This window comes from Dipodomys merriami, unplaced genomic scaffold, assembly GCF_024711535.1.
Source record: "Dipodomys merriami isolate MVZ:Mamm:240054 unplaced genomic scaffold, mDipMer1.0.p SCAF_8, whole genome shotgun sequence".
Taxonomy (NCBI): domain Eukaryota; kingdom Metazoa; phylum Chordata; class Mammalia; order Rodentia; family Heteromyidae; genus Dipodomys; species Dipodomys merriami.
The window spans coordinates 39,259,884-39,276,001 of NW_027206401.1; the positions used below are offsets into that span (position 1 = coordinate 39,259,884).

At 46.8% G+C, this 16,118-nt stretch overlaps 1 protein-coding gene across 1 annotated transcript; it reads right to left on the minus strand.

Moving 5' to 3' along the window:
* Positions 1-923: 923 nt before the first annotated feature.
* On the minus strand, positions 924-8,691 carry Prdm13 (PR/SET domain 13). The gene is made up of 4 exons (XM_070010662.1): positions 8,406-8,691; positions 6,783-6,914; positions 6,392-6,512; positions 924-2,728 (listed from the first exon to the last, which is right to left on the minus strand). Exons 1-4 carry the CDS (start codon positions 8,547-8,549, stop codon positions 924-926), a joined length of 2,202 nt encoding a protein of 733 aa, XP_069866763.1. The 5' UTR covers positions 8,550-8,691.
* Positions 8,692-16,118: the final 7,427 nt, after the last annotated feature.

The window sequence follows — 16,118 nt, forward strand, 5'->3', positions numbered from 1 at the left end:
ATTAGCGTTAATTTTTTGAACAATCAAAGTATCCAAGTTTTCTATTATTTATTTCAAAGTCTCCATGGCAGTTGTTCCCAAATCAATCTACGTCTTTAAAGGATCTTCTGAAGTTGCTGAGTAAAACTTTCATTTGTATCTTTATTTTTCTTAAAGATTGCACAGACTGAAACCAAGACCAAAATACTGCATCCACTATACATCGTTCATTATAAAACAACATACATGTGTACTCTACCAAATAAAGAATTTCTTTAGAATTATATATTGCGTGCTCTTAGATTCATGCTATAGATATCTTACATTTATCCTTATTATCTCATAAATAACTGGAACGTGACCGATTTGTAAACCTGCTACCATGATGTATAGTTAATGTGGCTGGGAGCAGTCTTTGACATGAGACCAGATGAAATGGAAACAAGTGGGTGAACGACACTTCTGAATTTGTGACTACTGTTTTGTCTATGCTGTGAAATGCTCTTGTAAAATTCACACAAAACGTCGTTTCAAAAGGCACAATTCCCCCCCCCCCAAAAAAAAGAACTTTTAAAAAATACGTGGCAACTAAAATCATGATCCTGAAACCCAAGAGTAGACAGTCTGCCTGTGGCATGTAGAAAGAGCAGGGCAGGGAAGGGGCAATGCTCGGAGTCCCTGTCTGGAGACAGAGATCCATGACCACCCTCGAGGGCTGCCGGATTGCTTTCGGCCACCTCTGAACCTTCGCTGACTTCCAGCTCTGGCAGTGAGACTTCTGATTGTTCCAAATCCAATACCATCTCAATAATATTAATATTAATAACGAATGTGTCATTGGGGGTCCCTGCTCCTCATCTCCCAGATTCCCTCCAATCCCAGAACAGACCCCACCCACCCTACTGTTCGGGTCCTGGCCCTCGTCCCTTTAGCGGAAAGACCAGTTAGGAGTCGTGCCCGGCCCGGCCCCCAGCCTCAGGGTCACTCTGGTCGTCCGTAAAGCAGACGTCCACATCGCTGTCATCACTTTTGGGATCCCCAGGCTCGAGCGGATAGCCCGGCTCGGGCCCCGGGCCGTCCCCCGCCTTGGCCAGCAGGCTCTGGCCGGGGTGTCGGGACTTGACGTGGCGCTCCAGGTCCCGGCGGCGGACCAGCACCTTGCCGCAGAACTCGCAGCGGTAGGGCGTGTTGCCCTCGGCGTGCAGTCGGATGTGCTTGTTGAGATTGCTGGGGTCGCCAAAGGGCCGCAGGCACACTTTGCACTTGAGTGGCTTGTAGCCCGTGTGCGTCCGCATGTGGATCTTGAGCCCGTACTTGCGCGAGTACAACTTGCCACAGTAGAGGCACAGGTGGCCGGTCTTGGCCTTGCCGGCCCCGCTGCCCCCGCCGCCGCCGCCGCCGCCCCCCACGCCACCTGCCGCCACGACGGCCGCTGGCAACGCGCCGGGATCCAGACGGCCGCGGCCCTTGCCGGCCGCCATCTCGGACAGTTGCTGCGTGTGCATGGCGATCTCTCGGTCGATGCTGGCGAGGGAGCCCAGCTCCGCCGGGCCTAGGGCCGCCGCCGCCGCCGCGGCCGCCGCCGCCGCCGCCGCCGCCGCCGCGGGCCCGCTCAGATAGGAAATGGACTCGGGGTATTTGAGCAATCCTCCGAAGTGCAGTTTGAGCGGGTAATACGCGGTGGCGGCCGGGGAGCCGTAGAGCAGTTCCCCGTTGTAGACGGTGAAGGCGGGCATGACGGCGGCGGGCAGGTGGCCGCACTCGCCCCCGGGATAGGCCTTGAGCCCGCCCGCGTCGAGGGCCGGCAGCGCGCAACGCTCCAGCGGAAGCCCGGGCGCGGGCGGCAGCGGGGCGTAGCGCGGCCCGGGCAGCGCGGTGGCTGCGGGCGGCGCGCGCTCCACGTGCTTGAAGGCGGACCCCTCTTCTGGGTGGCCCGGGAGCAAAGGGAAGCCGCGCAGGGTGCCCGAGCAAGGCAGGCCGGGCGGAGGGGGCGGCGGCGGCGGCGGTGGCGGCGGGGGGTCGCCCGCGAGGAGGCACTTGGGGTGGTGGTGATGCGCGTGGTGGTGATGGTGGTGGTTGTGGTGGTGGTGGTGGTGGCCCGCGCCTCCTGCTGCCGGGTTCTCGCCACTCCCGGGGCGCCCGCCAGCCCGACCCCCGCCCAGCAGCCGGCCCAAGGCCAGACCCGCCCCGGCTTTGCCGCCACCCTCCTCCCGGTAGGGGTCGCCGTGCGCGGCCGCCCGGGCCAAACCGGTGGGTTTGAAAGCTGAGCGCACGCCGGGGTAGAAAGCCAGGCCGCCGCTCCCCGCTGGAGAGCCACCCACGATGCCCAGGAAGTGGCCGTGATGCGCCCGGGCTGCCCCGCTCATGTCTACGGCACGATCGGCCTGCGGTTCCTTGCCCTTCTTGAGGGGCCCCCACTTGCCCAAGGGCGGCGAGACGGCCGAGGGCCCGGAGGAGGCCTCGCGCTTGATGCCTTCCCGAGCCCCACAAGTCTGGGGGAGTTGTGGGGCCGGTGGTTGAGGCCGCAGAGTGCTCGCCTGGACGGGCGCGGCGAAGTCGGGCGCAGAGGGTTTCGGGGAGAGGCCAAGGCCATCGGCCGGGGCCGCGGCTTGGCGAGCGGCGTGCTCGTGGTGCAGGAAGGCTCGGCCGCCGCCGCCGCTGAGCACGCAGTGGAATCGCAGGTGTGCTTTGAGACTATTGGGGTACCTAAAGGTCCTCCAGCAGTACCAGCAAATGTAACGTTCCTCCCCTGGGCGAGAAAGAGTGGAAAAAGAACCCCGTGAGAGGCGACTAAGCCAGGCCGAAAGAAATCGCTAAGCACAGGTTTTGACCAGCCAGATGGCAGAAGCAACAGTATTCGTGGGGCTCGATGAATAAGTGTGTCCAGTAGCCCCAGTGTATCAAAAACACGCCCTCCCCCTTAAAAAAAAAAAAAAAGCCTGAATTGGTCTGCTCACGTCTCCATCCCCATCTTCTGGGACTACTCAGAGATCAAGACAGGTGACTTGAGCACGTCCAAAGACTTTCTCCCTGCCATCGGAGCAAATCTCTCTTGGAAGACAGAGCTTAGACAGGCTGGCGGAGAAGAGCCGAGAGCAGCTGTTGCTTTAAATCAAGTGTTGAGGCTGTGCGGTGCCTGGGCCCATCTGTTGGCGTTTGCAGAATAGGTGGCGTATGTCAAGGAGTTTGGATAAACTGAACAAAGACCAATCTAATGGTCGTGAGCGCCTCATTACCAGGCGAGACAATATCCTGTATGTATGGGCCATATGTAATCATTCCTTTTCATAGAACAATGTCTTTTGTGTCCACTATCCACCCTTTCTACCCCCTCCCAGCCTTAAACACTTTGCCTGAGGTTTTCCTGGAGCGTGACCAAACTGAAGGACCACATAGGGACTATGATTTGCTATTCTTCAGAATTAGTTGTATCTTTATCTCCTATTTAACTCTCATTTAATTTGATAGGGGGGGAAAAACTCTACCTCCGGATATTCTAGACAGGATAGTGATATTTTAACAAGAATAATGCTATTTCATCTTCTCAGTGTTTCTAGCTTGGTAATTATTAACTCCAGTAGCTGCACAAACTCAAGTTCAGTAAAATACTGGGAGAAGATATGGTAGTGTATGTTTTATTACACAAGTAGATAGAAATGAGATAGAAATGGATACTCGGCTTTGAATACATGCAGAATTCCCTACTAGTACCAAACACATGTCAGATGGTTTTGGTATTTTGTATTATTAGCATTGCTTTTAATTTTGACAGCATCTGTGAACACATTCAAGAGAAGTATATATGAGAATCTAATCAGCAGGCATTAATTTCCAATTGAAAAGGTCATGTTACTTCTGTATGTAGAAAAGAAATCTTGCAATTGGTTTAACATTTAAATGTGGTTGACCGGTAATACAAAAGGAAAGGATATCTGTAAGGAAGAAGTTTATTGACCCACAAGGAAGAATCTAAAATGTATGTGGTCTCTGAAGAGTTAATGGGCAAGTTAAATTATTTGTTTTTATATTCAAACAGCTCAAACTTCCACAACATTACTATAGCATTAACAAAGGAAATTTTCCAAAGCGTCTGCCTTTCTTGTATATTAATTTTGGCTTTTCATAAAACAAGTAGTCTTCCTAAATAACAAAGATAGAAGTTCAGTTAAGAAGTACTTTGTTTGAACAAGAGCCTAAGGACAAGAAAAATTGAAAGGCTAAGCGTGGTGGAGGGAGGGTAAGAAGGATTTGCCTGTGATAGCCTATATTTGCCTGTGATAGCCTATTGTAATTGTTTATTTAAAAAAAGACTCAAACAAAACTAGGTCAGTATTCCTGTTACATTGCACTGCACATCTATGTGAAATCTTGGTGAAAATAAAAGGCAAGATCAGAAAATGATCCCCTGAGTTTTCTTGATGAGTGTGTTAATTTAATATTTAAGCACCATTTTCTTTAGTTCAGAACCTCCCTCTCCTCATCTGTTTAAAGAGAGTTTTAGTCTGCCCCACAATGCCTCAACCAATGCAATCCAGTAAGCTTGGTTCTTTAAAGCTTTCCTTTAAAGCTGAAACCCACTGAGGTCAGTCAGTGATGGAAGCATAAATGCCACCCCTACTTATTTTTTCCTCTATTCAAGATTTAAGCAAAATGAGTATTTTCTGATTCAATACATCTGTGCTCCTGTTTGTCGTAAACATGATTTGCAGGCTCTGAAGTCCAACTCATGGCCAGTGTATCAGACATACTTCTTAAGTAACTCTGTTTCCTCCCCTCTTGTAACTCTAAAGTGGTAAAGATTTCAAGCATCTCCAAACTAGCTATGTCAGGTTCAAAAGAACCCAATAATAAGGCATTTTGAATGTGTTACAATATGTTGTTTATGAATTCAATTAGCTGAAGTAAAAATACAGAAGCCACTACTCAAACAAGTTGCTTTGGCATTATTTGAGAGTGCCTAAGTAAGGATATTGTATCTAGAAAAGGCAAGGCCCTAAATCCCTCCTGTTTTTTTCTGTAGTGGCAGATTTGAGCATTTTCCCCACTATGGGGCTGTTTTGCTTTTCTTTTACTAGAAGAGCCTGCCAAGAGAATTTTATAATGTGACACAAGGAATGAACGACATTAGGCTAATTCTTATGTGGTGTATACAAATCTATTCACAAAATAAATAGAAAATTTTTATAGAGAACAGTGAGACTCTGGATGAAATAACTCATTGTTCTGAATAAACTTCATTCTTTTTTATTCAAGAAGTGTTTCCTAATTGTCACAGTTTTATTACTTTCTAAAGTGATGGGGCTGAAAAGTGATTCAGGAAGTTTATGTCAAAATATTTCATAGGATTTTCATGTTGCTTAAATAATAAATTGATCTTTAAGAGAGATCCCAAATTAAAAATGATCAGAGCTTGTGAATGAGAAAGGATTCTTAAGACCTTATTATTTTTAGCAAGTCTCAGCCTTTCTTTTCTAGGGGAAGTGTTCCTGGGTGTTCAGGGAGGATTTGAAAATGTTTTCCTATTTAGTGCTGCACTTTAATTTGCATAAATCCACTCTTAGCTTTCAACCAAATAAATCTAAGAAGAAACTGGGATACATCCCAGATCCAATTTAAGTAGTCTTAGGAGGGGGAAATGAATAAATACCATTTAAATGGAAGATCCTAAATATCTGCCAACTAACCAGCTGTAAGTACCAAAATGCTTCTAAAATGTTGTGGAAAATACATCGTTCTCCAAAACCAGTGGAGAAGAGATGCCCTCCCACCTTGTAAAACAATTCCACATTTTTGGATGCTTTCTAGAACTTGGGATATAACCACTGTAACACTATATTAAGCCTCCATTTTATTATCCTTAACTGAGTAAATAATTGTCATTGTGGATATGCCACAGGAAAAGATGAGCCCAGGAAGTTCATAGAGTATTGTGAATAAGATGATTATTCTCTTGGTTGTTCCTTTTCAGGTGTGTGTGTGTGTGTGTGTGTGTGTGTGTGTGTGTGTGTGTGTGTGTGTGTGTGTGTGTGTGTGTGTGTGTGTGTCCTGGGGCTTGAATTCAGGGCCTGGGTACTAACACTCTACCTTTTGAACTACAGCTCTGCCTCTGACATTTTTGGTAGCTACTTGGAGATAAGAGTCTCATAGACATTCTTGCCTGGTAGGGCTTTGACCTGTGATCCTCAGATCTCAGCCTCCTAAGTACAAGGATTACAGGAAGGAGCCACCTATAGTATGGAGGCAGGGAGGCTTTACTGTTGATTTGATTTGATTCTAAGGAGATTTCCTGTTTGCCTATATAGGGGTCATGAAATCAGTTTTAGGTAGAGAACAGCCCTTCAGGATGCCTTCCAACACCAGGGAAGGCTAAGCTTCCTCCCACCCACCCAGCCCAGAAAGCTCAGGGTAGTACCTTTCTCATCATGAGTTGGAGTTGCAGTGGTGGGGATGTCAAACCACTGAGCCAAGGAGTTAGAATACCACACAGTCAGTTCTTCCCCTGGCTGGACATCTCTCAATGCTCGGTAGAAGATCTGGGATGCAAAGAATAAAAAAATTCTGTTATTTCCTGAGCAACTGAGAATTAAAGTTCAAACCCTGACTCTGACACTTTTGGACTTTTTTTTCTGAATTGCATCCTTCATCTTTTAAGAGGAAAAACCACATAATCCTATCTACCTCACAGGATCGTTGGGACCTTTAAATGAAACCCCTAGCTAAAGCATTTGGCTCTTAAATGTGTTGGCTACCTTAGGGAAGGTTGGGTGGATAGAATTGGCAGGGGTGGAGGGAGCCCACAGTACCTGTCCTCCGGGTAAGTCTGCAATAGCTTCCAGAGTCTGTTCCTGGGGATTCCTGGCTGCCCGGATTAACCCTATCCACTCCAGAGGGGAGCCCCCCGACTCGTCCACCAGCTCCCCTCTCACCATGCGTACCTGCAACACAAGCAGCAAGCAGCGGTCGTTCTTCCCACACCATGGCAGGGACCACAACCCAGAGCATAACCTTCCCCACCCAACTCAGAAAAAACTTTGCATTCGCTTTACCATGCATAGTGCTATGGGTTGCTGAGACAATTCCTTTGGAGAAAGAGCAGAAACTGACTAGGGCAGTCACACACACACACACACACACACACACACACACACACACACACACACACACACACACCTTGACAACACAAGCCTAGATAGGGCATCTTTCTTGAGGACCTAGATCATTTGTACCAAAACATCCCCCACCACCCTATCTCTCCCCATAAAAGCAGCTCTAACACCAATGAAAAGACTTTGCAAAGTCTGTCTCCAATTCCCCCTACCTCCCAGTACTTTTGCCTCTAGGTGCAAGCAAAGCAAGCAGGGAAATAAATTGTTGAAACAAAGCACTGAAGAGAAATTTTTCCTGTAGCCATCAGGCCATTTAAAAGTAATTAAATTGCCTTTAAAGAGGAAGGCTCTGTACTCCAAAACCCAACTTTAGACAGGAGATGGTAAAACTAAAGGGTAGATTGCATCAGAGGTGAGATACTGGTCCTGCTGGCTGGACCTGGGAAATACTCTCACAAGAATGCAGTAGTCAGTTAGGAAAACAAAAGTCCTTCCTTTTCCGCTAAACTTTTGCCTTCTTTTTCCGCTAAACTTCTGCCTTCTTTTTCAGATGGTTGTTTGCCAATCTTTGGCAACTGAAACGATCCCAGGGCAGGTGAGAACCTATAAATCTCAGCTCTGATCAATGATCCTGATGCTAGTGGGTTGGTCCTTGGCAACTCCAGGATGCTACCCTCGACCCAGAGAGCGGAGCTTAGAGGCGCCCCACTCCGGTGCCCCACGAGAGTGAGCGCCCCTAGTTCTCACAGCCTGCGTCTTCAACACTTAGTTCACCTTGTCTCTACTCCAAACGGGCAGAGAGAAAATTCTGAGGATGTTCCAGGACCTTAGAGATTGCCCAAGAATAATTTTTTTCAGGAGGAAATTGTATGAAATTCATGCAAAAAATTTAAACCTCAAATTATTTGATAGAAGCAAAGGCAGTAAGAAAAGCCCTCATGAGACGCCTAATGTCCACAGAAGAAACAGGCGAAGACCCAAGTGTGTATATGGGGGATGGAGGGTTGAGACTGCCCCCAGCACTTCGCCGAGGATATCTCAGAGCCCGGGAGAGAAACCGCGCTAGTTCCCAGAGATCCTGAACGTAGTGCAAAGCCCGGAACTCTTCACCCAGGGACTGTCCCCTCTCCGCCACGTCCTATTCCAGTCCTCGTCTTACTCTCAGTAAGTCATACTAAATATAATCGGAATCCCCTTCTGCGTAGCAGGATTACCAGGTAAAGATCCAATTATCCCCTTTCTCCACTCCTCTACCCCTCTTAGATCATGGCAAAGGGAGTCAGTCGATCGTCAAGGAACAGGGATCAGAATAGCTAATACCTTTTTCTTAGGCCCGGGCTCCCTGCGATCTGACAGGTACTTGCCCAGCTTGAAGGTGCCAGGCACCGGCCCAAGGCGCAAGCCGGCCGGGATGCAGCAGTCGGCACTCACGCTGGTGGCCGGAGTGCGGGTGTTTCCGTGCATCGTCGCTGCCGCCGCCAGGCAAGCTCTTAGACGCGCCCAGTCCTCCACAGGGCGCGAGTGACAGAGCCCGAGCTGTGCACGCGAGCTAGGGAGCCGCGCCCCGACGTGCGTCCTCCGCCAGCGGAGTGACGCGGGAGGGCATGCACTGCGCCTTTTCAATCAGGGCGGGCGCCTTTTGGCACCGGGGAGCGCAAGGGCGCGGAGTTTGGTGAGAGAGTTGCGCGGTGAAGCAGCTGCAGAGTCCCACCCGAGAGGGTCACATGGAGTGGTTCCCTCAGCCCCCTGCATAATCTAGGCCTCTGAATGGCTAGAACACAATGGTCCAGGCGACCTTCCCATTCCTAAAAATCCAATTTGTCAAGGGCGAAGAAAAGGCGCTAGTGAATCAAAGGTCCGGCGGGACCATTAATCCTCAGCATGGGGTATTGTCCCTGAGACAGTTACGATATTTTAAGTGACAAATCCACTGTATAATTTCTCCATAAATTTTACTTCCTTTTATTGTTCTCCGACAAACCAGTTTTGGGAAATAAGTGACTACTTTAAGTCTACTTGGCTGATTCCTTTGAGCCTTGGTCCACTTCAAAGATTTTTAATTCTCTCCCCTTGGCTTTATTGTAAAGGAGATTAAACAAAGAGATGGGGACTGTTTGGAGGACTTGTTAACTTCTATTGATTTCTGGCGTGTGCCATACAGAAATTAGGCAGGTACTTGATGGGAAAACACCAGAAAATACCTACACTTTTTAAATCACGACCATATTACCATTTCAGGGGATTGGGTTCAGGCCAGTCGTCTATTCAGAACCGCTTTAATTATTCCTTCTGCCCATTTTGTCCCGAAACATGAAACCTCCGGAACAATTTGAGAAGGCGAAATTGGTTATCAGTGCAGCTCCTGGCGAATCCAGGACACGCACTTTCTCTGCAGAATGAGAAGATGCGGTTAACCAAGGGCTTTATAAGAGACCTGGCTGTAAGTTCCGAGCACTGGGTTGAAAGAGTTCCATGCCCGCGCAGCGTTGATTATAAGGACCGTGCAACAGGACGACGGATCGACTCAAATAGTTTTGCTTTTAACTTTAAAATGGGGAGAAAGTCTTCAGTCCAACTTCCCTGAAACCATTTGTTTTACTCTATTTGCTTATTTATTTTAATTTTTTCCAGTCCTGGGGCTTGAACTCTGGATCTGGCTGATATCGCCTAACTTTTGTGCTCAAGGCTAGTGCTCTACCACTTTTACCACAACTCCACTTCTGGCTTTTTGGTGGTTACTTGGAGATAAGAGTCTCACCAGACTTTCCTGCCCAGGCTGGCTTTGAGCCAACAGTGATCCTCAGTTCTCAACTTCCTGAGTAGCTAGGGTTATAGGCATGAGTCAAAAGTGCCAGACTTAATGTTAAAAGCAAACAACCAGTTTGAAACCTCAGATTCAAAGGATGCAGAAAAGAGGACTGAAGTGTGTGTGTGTGTGTGTGTGTGTGTGTGTGTGTGTGTGTGTGTGTGTGAATATAGTCAAGCTGTGCTAATGCTCAGTTCCTTAACAGGACAAATTATTTCAAGCTAAACCCAAATTCCCTCTACCCCTTTTAAAGGAAAACTTCTGTTTGTGTGAGAGCATTTATTTTTACTGAACTAGTAACTAGATAATTGGGCTCAATAGGGAAATCCTGTTGGCACTTGCTGCCCACTTGGAGTCCTGGGTACTTTCCTCCAAATCCCCCACCCCCAAATTCGGAGGGGTCTGAGTGATGCTAGTGTCCTCCTGGTGTCAAAAGCCCAGTTACATGAAAGGCAAAGACCCAGAGCAGCACCCCGCCCCCCAGCTTTGCCCATGTTATGGGTGCAGGTCTTTTACTCACTCCAGCTGGTGTGATTGGTTAACAAGGGTGGCCAGATGCAAAGTGGCAACTCAGTGGCACTCCACAGTTTAATGAAGTCTCTCCAGAAAAGCTCATTGAGTTTCTTCAGTGGAAACGTGGTCACCACACTGGACAGGTTCGGGAGACTTGCAGTTGTTGTGCCTGTGTTCGTTCATACAAGGAAAACTTCAGTAAATTACTTCAGAGCCTTGGAGTCTATCTAATCTGCACAACGGACTGTTGGATACAGTCTCTAAACATCTCAGGCATTACTGTCAGATGTGGAGGTGTCTGTGTAGATATGGCTGCTAGTGCCGAAAAGAAGAGCTTGGTGGGTCTGGGCAGCCACACCACTGGCCCACCCCCCGACCTTGCTACATGCGATGGGCCACTTTCTGAGTGAGCTGCCAGTAAGTTTTCTCTTGTCCTTCCAATCGCCACTCTGTGGGCCAGGGAAGACTGTCCCAGAGAGAGGAAGGGGACCTTTGATCCAGCAGCCTATGAATGGCAAAAGCCGGGGGAGGGGAGGAGGAGGACAGGAAGCCTCTCTGGAGAGTCGAGGGCAATAAATTTAAGCCATGAACATGTCCCTCTAACCTCTGGCCTGGCGACTCCAAGATGACACCCAGTTTAAATTACCAGCGTTGCAAGCGGGAAGGGCGAGCTCGGAGCCTGGGTTCGGGACGCCTCTCCAGCCCTCCTTAATGAGTGAAAAAGCGTGAACGACACGCGAACAATTTTATCAATAGGACCATGTAAAGGCCGACTGTGAGGAAAGTTATTTATTAATATAGCCAATTGTGGCTGGATCCCAGCCCGTCGAGAAGAAAGAGACTGCGCCAGAGGCATTCACACCAGCTCGCCGAGTTTTATTCTGTCCTGTGGCTCGGAGTTGAAGTTCCCCAAGTGAAATAAATTGTCCACAAAGGAGGAAAGGAACACATTTTCTTTTATTTTTCCTCCCCTAAAAAGCAAGGGTGAAACCAATCTAATGTGCCCAGTGGAGCAAGATGGACCCGTGAAAGGCTGGGTGTTAAAAGTAAAAGCGGGCTGCGCAGCAAATGGGATGGAAAATTAAATGAAATTAAATAGCTTGAACGGCCGTATTGTCCCTTATTAAAAAGACACATTAATTACATGGTCTCAGCCTTATTCAAAGACAATGTTGAGACTCAATCAAAACATTCCACTCGGCTTTTTTTTTTTTTTTATCGACTTAAAATGGGCGTCCAGAGGCCCAGTTAAAGCAAGGTCGCTTCTTCGCCGGGGTGAGGTTTGGGGAGTCTGGTTTGGGGGCGGTGCTGCTCCCTGCCCACCGGGGAACCGCCGGGGCAAGCGCCCCTTCCTGCCCCCCTTCCCCTCCCCCCCCCTCCCCGGCTTCGTAACAGGTTGTCCCTAAGGACGCTCAGGAGTCCCGGGGCAGTGGTGAGCAGGAAAGGCTGGGAAACGAAGTCTCAGCTCCCAGCGCAGCCTGGGGTCCGGCTGAGGCCGGGGCGGATCCCTGTCCCCCCCGCGCGCGCGCGCGCGTCACCCGATCCCCGCGCCCGGCCCAGAAAGCTGCGGACGCCAAGCACGTGTGACTCGCCTAGACTCCACCTAGAGGAAAGGAGCCCCAAAAAGAGTTGGGCACTGAGATGAGAGGTTTTGAAAGCTAACGCTGTTTATCGCTGTGGCGCAAAGGCCTTGGACTTGGGGCGGGTCCCGGGGTGGGGATGGGGGGACACTTGGATGCCACCCCCCCCCGCGCCACACACACACCCTGGGCCTTGGGCTTTAGGGACTTGGATGTCGGGGAGTCACCCACACGCTGCTCTCCTGGTCTCCAGATCGCACAGTCCCCCCACCCAGGATGGAGAGAGCAGCGTGGAGCCGAGGTCTCCAGCGGGAACTGAAGCCAGGAGAGACGAAGACAGTGGCCGAGCTGGGGTCCGGGGTGGCGTGGGACGCGCCCCCTCGGGAGTGTCAGCGGGCGGGTCAGCGCGGACCAGCTGCGCTGCCCCCAAGCGCGGGTGGCACATTAAGGCCGGATCTGAATGAGGCGGGGGCCACGGGCTCTGGGAACGCCACCAGATGACACGCCGGAGCCCGGGCCATTTTCCCTTTAATTGCGTGGCCGGTAGATGCTCCAAATTCACAGCCAAGGACCAAGCCAGGACACCGCTGGTGGGTTTTGTGGTTGCCTTTTTGTTTTTGTTTTTGTTTTGTTTTTTGGTTTTGTGGTTGTTATTTTTTTTTAAGTCTTCCATTGGAAACGACTCAATAAAAGTATTCACAGTCTGTCTCAAGTTGCCTTTTAACCGGAGTTTTCCCAACTTATTTCTCGGTTCTTTCGGTTGACATGGTGTAAAGAAAAGTCAGGGAGCGTGTTGCTGAATTGCAATGTCCACATTCAGCGCTTCTCGGCCGGCCTCTGCCCAATGCGCCCTCAATTCGATTTTCCTTGCTGTTGGACACATTTAGGAGCGCTTCTATTTGTGAAGTTCATTTCTAGGCAAATGTATTCAAGAGCCGATGGGAATGAATAGGACCGTGTGTCAGCCGCCCCTAATTGGGATTAAAGCACTTAGGAGCATATGCAGAGAGTGACAGAAATTCTCAGGTTACATTGTGTTCAGACTTCCACCCGCTCCGACACTCCTCCTCCAAGGGAGATTTATAAAGATTGCGGGGAGAAACTGAGGAAGAAGAAAAGCAGAAAGGAATGGCTCAGGATGGGGCTGCGGTTCAGCAAGTGGAGGTGACAGCTTCTGAAGAAAAGATGCTGGGGATAATTGAGCGCGGGAGGGGAGCAGGTCTGAACTCTTTAATCAGAAAGGCGGAGAGTTAAAAGGCGAAATAAAGATGTTCTTGAGATTCCCAGACGGTACCACCCCCTTTTCTTTCTCTTTCTCCTGAAGAGCTTGGCTGTCTTTTTATCTGTGCCCCTACCCCCACTCCCTAAAGAACATACCCGCCCTTGAAGCAATAATAAACACACTTGGATACATTAAATAGAAAGGGGGAGGGAGTCACAAAGGAAACAAAAAATATCTTTTGAAGGTTAAGAATGTCATGTTCAAATTATCAATGAAAATGTTTCCGGATGTGTGCTAAATATATACACGCTATGTTAAAACACAAGCATATTGATAAATATCCCTATGCATTTAGATTGTGTATGTTGATATGCAATCTGCTTGTAACTTTCCACCTACTGAGATTTGGGGGCTGAGGTGAGAGAGTCTTTATTTTATTTTTTAATTTATATTTATTACCTTTAAGTGGCTGTACAAAGGGGTTTCAATTCAACAAATCGGTTTGGAAGGACAATGCAGCTTGATCAATGTCACCATCTCTGTGGTTCTCCTCTATCTTTCCCAACTCCATCCACACTCTCAAGCTAGTTTTATTTTCACATCTGTATGTGGAATATAATTACTATATTTGCTCACTCACTTTCTGCATCACCCTTCCCCTGACAATATTTCAGCTTACTGGTACATATTTTGGTTAAACTGTTAGTCATTCAGAGGAGTTACAGCATTGAAATACTCCCTTGGGTATACCATTCTTTAGTGAATTGTATATATTTATATGATCTTATATATGTCATCATATGTTTAAAATTTTATATCTAACTTCCACATGAGAGAAAATATGTGTCATCTGTCTCTCTGAGCCTGACTTTTTTCACTTAATATTATTTCTACAAGTCCATCCCTTTTCCTGCAAATAGTATAGTATTCTTCCTGATAGATGAGTAAAATTCCAGTGTGTGTGTGTGTGTGTGTGTGTGTGTGTGTGTGTGTATGTGTGTGTATGCATGCAGACACACACACACACACATTTACTTGATCCATTTGTCCTTTGTAGGGCATCTGGACTGTTTCCATAATAACTTGGCTATGGTGAATAGTGGAGCAATAAACATGGGTGTACAAGTGTCTTACCACATCCTGACTTATAATATTCTGGCTAGATATCCAAGAGTAGTATTACTGGATCATAGGGTAGTTCTATGGTTCTTTTTTTTTTTTTTAAATATCCAAACTGGTTGTATTTGCACCAACACTGTAATAGGGTTCTTTTTCTTTTCTTTATATCCCCACCAGCATTTGTTGTTGGTCATATTTTTATTGATGGCCAATCTTACTGGGGGTAAAATGCAATCTCACTGTTGTTTTGATTTGCATTTCCTTTATGGTCAGAAATGTTGATCATTTCTTCATGTGTTTGTTGGCAATTATAACTTCTCTTGAGAAGTCTCTATTTGGTTATTTATTCTTTATTCTTTGAGGGTTTAGTTTCTTGAGCTCCATGTATATTCTGGATATTAGGCCTTTGCCAAATACATAAATCTCTCATTCTGTCAGGGGCCTTTTTTTTATATAACTATGTCTTTCACTATGCAGAAATATTATTAGCTTGATAAAAATCCCATTTGTTAATTCTCCAATTTGCTGACCTCCTGGACCTCAGAAAGTTTCTGCCTATACCAATAAATTCTAGTGTTTCTCTTATTTTAGCTGGTAGTTTCAAGGTTTCAGGTCTTACACTGAGATGTTTAATCCACTCTGAGTTGATATTAGTACATGGTGACAGAAAGGGACCTAGTTTCAATCTGCATATGGTTGTTCAGTTTCTCCAGCACCATTTGTTGAAAAGTCTGCCTTTTTCCAACGTATATATTTTGCTCCCTTTTCAAATAGCAGATGGCTGTAGATATATGGATTTATTACTGGGTTCTCTAGTATACTCACTGGTCTTCAGGTTGATTGTTGTGCCAGTACCAAGCTGGGTTGTTTTTTGTTTTGTTTTGTTTTTTACTATAGCTCTGTAGTAAAGTTTGAAGTCTGGAATTTTGATACTTCAGCATTGTTCTTTTTGCCCAAGATTGTTTTAGCTATTCAGGGCCTTTTGTGCAAAGGTGATTCATTGTTGTATTTACATATATGATATAATGTACTTGAATAAAATTCATCCACCTATATTACTCTTTCTTAACCCTCCCTTTTAGCAATTTTTAGTGGATTTCCTTATGCTATTTTCATATAAACATAGATAATACATATATATAATGTATTTCTCTAATATTCACCTCCATCATCTCCATTTCTTCTTTCCCTTAGTACTAATTCCCCAAACCAGCAGTCTCCCTTTTACAATCATTATTGCTATCATTCTTAATTTTAAATCTGGAGTCTGTATATTAGAGAAAATATACAATGTTTGTCTTTCTAAGTTTGGATTATCTCACTCAATATTATGTAAAACAAAATTTTTCAATCTCGACCTAGTAACATTTGTCATGGCAACTATCTCATCATTCCTTGGTATTTGTCTACATCCCTGACTCTACCAGCTGTATCTTCTCAATTGTGACACTGGACATTGTCAAATGTCCCCAGGGAACAAAACCACTCCTCTTGAGAATCAGTGTAGATGAAATAAACTTGACCATAAGTTGATAAATGTCTAATATGAGTGATAAGCATAAAGAGGCTCATTAAACTATTCCCTTTACATTTGAATGTGTTGATTTTTTTTCAAAATAGAATGGTATTTTAAAAATAAGTTTTACAGTCCAAAAATTCATGTGGAACAACAAAAGACCTAGAATAGTCAAAACAATTCTAGGGAATAAAGATAACATGGGAGGGATATCCATGCCGAACTTCAAACTCCACTATCGGGCTATAATAACAAAGACAGTATGGTACTGACACAA